At 60.9% G+C, this 6,920-nt stretch overlaps 1 protein-coding gene across 1 annotated transcript; it reads left to right on the top strand.

Annotated features, from left to right (window-relative positions):
* Positions 1 to 2,449: 2,449 nt before the first annotated feature.
* On the top strand, positions 2,450 to 6,832 carry SMPD1 (sphingomyelin phosphodiesterase 1). The gene is made up of 6 exons (XM_047751810.1): positions 2,450 to 2,882; positions 3,813 to 4,585; positions 5,108 to 5,279; positions 5,530 to 5,606; positions 5,783 to 5,928; positions 6,077 to 6,832. The coding sequence occupies exons 1-6, from the start codon at positions 2,583 to 2,585 to the stop codon at positions 6,484 to 6,486; spliced, it is 1,878 nt and encodes a 625-aa protein (XP_047607766.1). The 5' UTR covers positions 2,450 to 2,582; the 3' UTR covers positions 6,487 to 6,832.
* Positions 6,833 to 6,920: the final 88 nt, after the last annotated feature.

Here is a 6,920-nt window from a genome sequence, read left to right as displayed (position 1 = left end):
TGTGTGGCCACCCAGGAATCTTCATTCTTCTCCCTTTTATTCTATTTCTTCCCAAACCACGTTTCCGTGAGCTAGGGCCAATCTAGCAAATCCTACATCTGATGCCAATTCTGGGGGTGTTTGCTCCGACACCCGTCAATTCTTAACACCAACTGATGTTATGACAAATCAGTTCAGTTCGGATACTCTCTTCACGGAGTGAGCACCAGAGCCCACACATTAGAAGTCTCAGTGCCACAAGGCCGTCCCCACTCCAGAGGCCCGTCACGAGTGTACCCGAAAACTGGATTCCCCTTTTGGTTGGCAGCAGGTCAAACCAACCCAAAGATTGGAAGGAAGGATTTATGACCTCCAGCAAGTAAGGAGAACACGGAGACCCTTTCCCAAAGCAGTGTCTCCCCAGCAAAACTGGCTAAAAGTGTGAAGTTGCTACATGAAAGGGCTCGAGCCGAATTCTGCATTTCGTTGGGGCGGCAGAGTCCAAGCTGGAGCGGACTGAAGTCGGCCAAGGTCAACATCAGCATCCCTTAAGGTGCCGCCGAAGCCTAAGCCGTAATTGAGCACGTGAGCGGGAGGGGCACGTTTCTGAAAAACTGCTCAGGAAAGTGCTTTGGGCCAGGCTTTACCACCGAATCCACACCAGGAGTCTTCACAAAAGATTTATCATCTTGGCTATGGTGACTTCCCTTGCCTTTAACAGTCTTTTTTTTTTTTCTTTTTTTTCCCCATTAATATCTTTATTTCTGAGACCCATTCAAGGGCAAGCATCGTGCCAGACTTAGATCTCCAAACGCCTTAGGCCGAAATTGGCTTCTTTTATATCAACAAGCTCTATCAGGTTCTTTTCCTCCGAAACTCCCTGCTTTGTCTACATACAAAATGCCCCAAGTTGGAGTTCCCATTGTAGGGCACGGAAATGAATCTGACTAGGAACCATGAGGTTGCGGATTTGATCCCTGGCCTCGGTCAGTGGGTTAAGGATCCAGCGTTGCCGTGAACTGTGCCATAGTTTGCAGACGTGGCCAGGATCTTGCGTTGCTGTGGCTGTGGCGTAGGCGGGCACCTGTAGCTCTGATGAGGCCCTTAGCCTGGGAACCTCCATATGCCGTGGGTGTGGCCCTACAAAGACAAAAACAAAACAAAACAAAACAAAACAAGCCCCAGGTTGCCACCCATACTTAAGCTCTAGGGCTGTGATCCTCTACTCGGGTTTGATAATTTGCTAGAAAAGCTCCCAGAACTCAGGAAAACACCTTTCACTTACATATCCTGGATGGTGCAAAAGGTACAGCCCAGGAATGAAACCAAGAGCAGGGCCCTGGGGGCTCCTGGGCACCAAAGCCTTCCTGGGCCCCTCATTTCTTATTTGTAGGAAAGAGGCCTCACGCAGCCTCCAGGGCTGCTCACGAGTTCTTTCCCAGTGACCAGCCCCATCCTGAGGTCCTTTAGGGGCCTCCACCCTAAGTTACCTTATTAGCATAAACTCAGGTGTGATTGGAAGAGCTCTCAATAACCAGACACCGCTCTCACTCAGGAAATCCAAAGGGTTTTAGGAGTCTTGTGCCAGGAACTGGCGACCAAACCGAATGCCTTTCCTATTATACCCTGGTACTCCATCTGAAACGATGCCCACGCAACGGAGGGGGAAGAGTCACTTGGAAAAAAAATTCTCAACGAAAAGAACCGACAGGACCCGAGAATGGAGGTGAGAATGGTATCACACACGTCTTAGTATTGTTAGAACGGAGGATTCATAATTATAAAATGCCTGTTTCGGGACCTGTCACCTCCTGCAGAGCTCGGGAAATAATAGCTTTTACCGTCATGGCTGCGGGAGGGTGGGAGGCCCAAGTTCTAATCCTCGTCCTTGCTGGCTGCGGGGTCCACACCTCTTCTTGGCCACTTCATCTTCTCTGAGCCTCAGTTTCCTCATCCACACAGGGTAGGGGTGCCCCCCCTGTGAATAAAGGGTCCTTTCTAACTGGAGGCTCTGAGTCAGTAAGATCATCAGTCAGGGTGCGGGTACCAGTGGCAGAACTAGAGAAATTGAGGGCTGGTGGTGCCCGCCAGGACAGAGGGCCAACAAGGTGTGAGAGTCCCTGCCCGCGGTGCCCCCGCCACCCAGCCCCTCCCCCGCCTCCATCCCCCACCCATCTCCCTCCCCAAGTTTAAAGCCGGGTGGGCCTGGCAGTCAGCTATCAGAGGGATCCGAACGCAGCTTTGGAGAAGCGAGGCGCCTAGGGGCCTTGGAGGGGCCTCTCGCCGGCCAGGCTCGGCTCCAGCCAGGGCTGGGCACCTGCCGGGGCCTGGCACAGCTGGACCGCCCGGGGTCAGGGCGAGGGCGGGAGCGGGACCGCGGGCGGGGTCCTGGCGGGTCGGGCGCGGCCGGCCCACTTCGTCTCCACCTCCGCCTCCCCGACACCGCGATCAGCTGCTGCGGACGGAGGAAGAGGAAGGGGCGGAGCGGCTTTGTGGCTCAGCTGCGAGCAGTCAGCCGACCGCGCCGCCTGGGATCCGGAGAGCCAACCAGGGCCCGCACCGGCCGGGGCCGGGCTGGTTCGTCGGGTCTAGGAAGCCCGGCAATGCCCCGCCACCGAGGGCCTCCCGGCCAGGACCGCCCCAGGTGGGGCTGGGAGCAGAGACTGGACAGCTTCTTGCGGGTCCCCAGCCTAAGGCTCCTGAGTATGGGCTTGGCACTGACCCTGGCCCTGTCTGACCCCCTGGTTTTCTGGGCTCCTGCTGGGGCTCATCCTCTTCCCGCCCAAGGCCACCCCGCCAAGTTCAGTCGCGTAGCACCCCAGCTCCGGAAAGCCTTTGGCTGGTGGAACCTCAGCTGTCCCGTCTGCAAAGGCCTGTTCACTGCCCTCGACCTCGGGCTGAAGGTAAGCGCTCTGGGGGCTGCCGGCGGGGGAGGGGGGCGCGGGGCGGGGCGCCGGATGGAGGGGCGCGCTGGAGCGGGGGCTGGGCTAAGACCTAGCCTAAGAGCATCAGCGACCGAGAGGCTGTGGTCCGCAAGCCTTTACCTAATCTGCCCTCCTCTGGGGACACCCGTGGCTGCAAGCCACCACTGCCACCTCCTCTGTGACCTTGTGAAGTGAGGAAAGAGTTCAGGCTGGGCACGGTGCTAGCCCTTTTATGGAGGTCAAATCAAGCCTGCAGGCTGGTTTCCTTACCATTCTTCACCCCATTTCACAAGTGAATAGAGGTCCTGAGCTGAAGTCACTTGCTGGAGGAAGGACCAGGAGGAGGGCCAGCAGCTGGTGAGGGGTAGGGCCAGGGCTCTGACCCTGGTGTGCCTGACCCAGTGCCCTCCACCTTAGCTTTAGCACCTGCAGCCCTAAGCAAGGTGCCTGGGACTAAGGTGCCACCAAGACCCTCCGACTCAAAAAGGACTTGAATTAAGGACGATCCAGAGGTGTGGGACCTGATGGGGCTGGGCTGCCTTGACCCTGATGGGGCTGTGATGAGCGCTGGTTGGTAGGTCAGCTTTCTGGGGCTCCTCAGGGAGACAAGGCCCTGTCCCTGTGTGTGTCCCCAAGCTCTGGAGAGTCGTCATCCTGCCCACCCCAAATTTCATGGCACTCGAGACAGTGGCTGAGAAAGCCAGCGGGCAGGAAAAGACCTGAAATGCCACCGAGCTAAAATGCCACTGGCCTGGTGATGCCCGAGTCACAGGGCAAGGTCTGCTTCACCATGGTGATACCGAATCCATCCTAGCCCCAGTTTGGAGGAGGGGGCCCCAGGGTGGAATCGAGGGGCGGCCAGGTCCCCAGGCTGTCTCTGACCGCTCACCCCCAGTTCTTCCCTCCCAGGAAGAGGTCAGTGTGGCCTGGGTGGGCTCCGTAGCCATCAAGGTGTGCAAGCTGCTGAAAATCGCGCCGCCCGCCGTGTGCCAGTCCGCCGTCCGGCTCTTTGAGGACGACGTGGTGGACGTGTGGACGCGCTCCGTGCTGCGCCCGTCTGAGGCCTGCGGGCTGCTCGTGGGCTCCTCCTGTGGGCACTGGGACATCTTCGAATCTTGGAACATCTCCCTGCCGCCCGTGCCAAAGCCGCCCCCGCAGCCGCCCAGGCCCCCGGCCCCAGGCTCCCCCGTCAGCCGCGTCCTCTTCCTCACGGACCTGCACTGGGACCACGACTACCTGGAGGGCACAGACCCTAACTGCGAGAACCCGCTGTGTTGCCGCCAGGATTCTGGTCCACCGCCTGCCTCCCGGCCCGGTGCCGGATACTGGGGCGAGTACAGCAAGTGCGACCTGCCCCTGCGGACCCTGGAGAGCCTGTTGGGCGGGCTGGGCCCTGCCGGCCCTTTTGAAATGGTGTACTGGACCGGCGACATCCCTGCCCACAACGTCTGGCACCAGTCTCGCCAGGACCAGCTGCGCGCCCTGACCACGGTCACGGCCCTGGTGAAGAAGTTCCTGGGGCCGGTGCCTGTGTACCCGGCCGTCGGCAACCACGAGAGCACGCCTGTCAACAGCTTCCCGCCCCCCTTCATAGAGGGCAACCAGTCTTCCCGCTGGCTCTACGAGGCCATGGCCGAGGCCTGGGAGCCCTGGCTGCCTGCTGAAGCCCTTCGCACCCTCAGGTATCTGAAGCACGTGGGAACCCAGGCCGGGAGGAGAAGGGTCGATGGAAGCCGAGAGGGCGGGGACCTGGCATCATCTGTCCTCGTCGCTGTCGCTCGAGTGCAAGTCCTCGAGTCTGCGGCTCTCCTGGCCGGCGCTCCCAGCCTGAGCCCAGGTTCCCGCCGCATCCTACCTCCTGCTCCCCTCCTTCCCAGGGACGGCGGCACTCCCCCTCCGTTGCCAGTCTGCCCTCTAAAGGGCCCTGCCCTCTGTGACATTCCCAGCGGCTCCCAGCTTCCCCAGATGCAGGTCCCCTTCCCTCGGGATGGCCTTGGCTTTCTATCAAGCTCACTTTCACTTCTCCCCCAGCCGCTCTCCTCGGTCACACAGGCGCTAGCGTCAGCGCTGTCCCAACGTGGGCTTGAGGTCAGGGAGGATGTCCTGTGTGCCTCTGGCCGCCACCCGGACGCCGTGCACAGGACCAGGCTCGCGGGACCAGGGTTACGCTTGCGCGCTGAGCCCTCGTGTTCGCTTCGTTTCAGAATCGGGGGGTTCTATGCCCTTTCCCCACGCCCCGGCCTCCGCCTCATCTCTCTCAATATGAATTTTTGTTCCCGTGAGAACTTCTGGCTCTTGATCAACGCCACCGATCCCGCTGGACAGCTCCAGTGGCTGGTGGGGGAGCTCCAGGCTGCTGAGGACCGAGGAGACAAAGTGAGGGGAGCGGTGGGGAGCTGGGGGAGCAGGGCCCAGGGTGGGGGGCGAAGCAGGCCCTTCAGGAGCAGCGCCCCACCTGAGCTGTGAGCGGAGAAGCTTGATGTTTCTGGCGCTCCCCACAACCGTTGCTCCTCGGGCGTCCGGCTCACGGTCACCCTGGAAAGCCCTTCGGTCTCCTCCCTGCCTCTCTGGCCAGGGCTGCCAGGGCCCCTGGTGCCCTGATCACCCCCCTTAACTCGCCCCACAGGTGCATATCATCGGCCACATTCCCCCAGGGCACTGCCTGAAGAGCTGGAGCTGGAATTATTACCGAATCGTGAACAGGTAGGGAGGAGTGCTGGGAGGGGGGGAGCATCCCGTCACCCCTGCTGCCCCACGGGGGTGGAGAGGCTACTTTCTGGAGCAGGCTGGAGAGAGACAGCATTCCCGCCCCTCGCCGCCTCCGATCCCCTCCGCCCCCTTGCTCCAGCTTCTGAACGGCACCGGTGTTTTCTGGCCAGGTACGAGAACACCGTGGCGGCGCAGTTCTTCGGCCACACGCACGTGGATGAGTTCGAGGTGTTCTACGACGAGGAGACCCTGAGCCGGCCGCTCTCTGTCGCCTTCCTGGCGCCCAGCGCCACCACCTACATCAGCCTGAATCCTGGTGAGTGAGGCGGGAGCCAGTCGTTGGGAGATGGTTGGAGCCGAAGCAGCAGGGGCGGAGTCCGAGCCCAGGCCACCGGGCAGGCCGTGCCTCCCCCGGGAGGTGTCTGGGCCCCTTCCTCGCTCCAGCCAGCCCTCCCCCCTTGCAGGTTACCGGGTCTACCAAATAGACGGCAACTACTCGGGGAGCTCTCACGTGGTCCTGGACCACGAGACCTACATCCTGAACCTGACGCAGGCGAATAAGCCCGGGGCCACCCCGCACTGGCAGCTCCTCTACAGGGCGCTGGAAACCTATGGGCTGCCCAACGCGCTGCCCGCCGCCTGGCACGACCTGGTGTATCGCATGCGGAGTGACACACGACTTTTCCAGACCTTCTGGTTTCTCTACCACAAGGGCCACCCACCCTCGGAGCCCTGTGGCACGCCCTGCCGCCTCGCCACACTGTGCGCCCAGCTCTCCGCCCGCTCAGACAACCCTGCCCTGTGTCGCCACCTCGTGCCAGAGGCAGGCCCCTCTGACGCCCAGAGCCTGCGGCCAAGGCCACCGTTCTGCTAGCGTCCTTCCCCAGAGCCGGGGAAGTGCATGTCTGAGGAAGGAGTGAAAACTCCAGAGGGCCCCGCGGTGGGAAGAAGGCCTGGTGGAAGCGCCTGTCGCAGCGCAAGCACGCCTCGGAAACAGGACCTCCTTTCCCGGAGCTGGTTTAGCGAAACGTGGGACGGGGGCCGGCTGCTCTGAGGCCGCTGCCCCTTTCACAGCCACGCAGCAGAGGTCTAAGTTATTAGCTGCCCCGGGCAGACCCAACAAGCTGTCACCCCAGGCCTGTGCTCGCCACCCAGGAGCCCTGTACTGTTGCTGCTGCCTGGTTGCCAGGCTGTTAAAATAAAAAGAGACTTGGACTCCAGACCCAGCCGTGACTGTCTCAGGGTTTTTGTTTTTTGTTTTTTTGGCCACACCCACAGCATGCAGAAGCTCCCGGGCCAGGGCTTAAA

The sequence above is a fragment of the Phacochoerus africanus genome, chromosome 11, assembly GCF_016906955.1.
Source record: "Phacochoerus africanus isolate WHEZ1 chromosome 11, ROS_Pafr_v1, whole genome shotgun sequence".
In the NCBI taxonomy this organism is placed as follows: Eukaryota; Metazoa; Chordata; class Mammalia; order Artiodactyla; family Suidae; genus Phacochoerus; species Phacochoerus africanus.
The sequence above is the reverse complement of the archived record's forward strand: the minus strand, read 5'-3'. Positions and strand labels throughout refer to the sequence as shown.

What these genes read in the sequence shown, in the direction of transcription:
- SMPD1 (XM_047751810.1), top strand. Translation starts at nt 2,583, where the DNA reads ATGCCCCGCCACCGAGGGCCTCCCGGCCAGGACCGCCCCAGGTGGGGC. An exon ending in CCCTCGACCTCGGGCTGAAG is followed by an intron (nt 2,883 to 3,812) that starts GTAAGCGCTCTG and finishes CTTCCCTCCCAG; the next exon opens with GAAGAGGTCAGTGTGGCCTG. An exon ending in CTACATCAGCCTGAATCCTG is followed by an intron (nt 5,929 to 6,076) that starts GTGAGTGAGGCG and finishes CCCCCCTTGCAG; the next exon opens with GTTACCGGGTCTACCAAATA.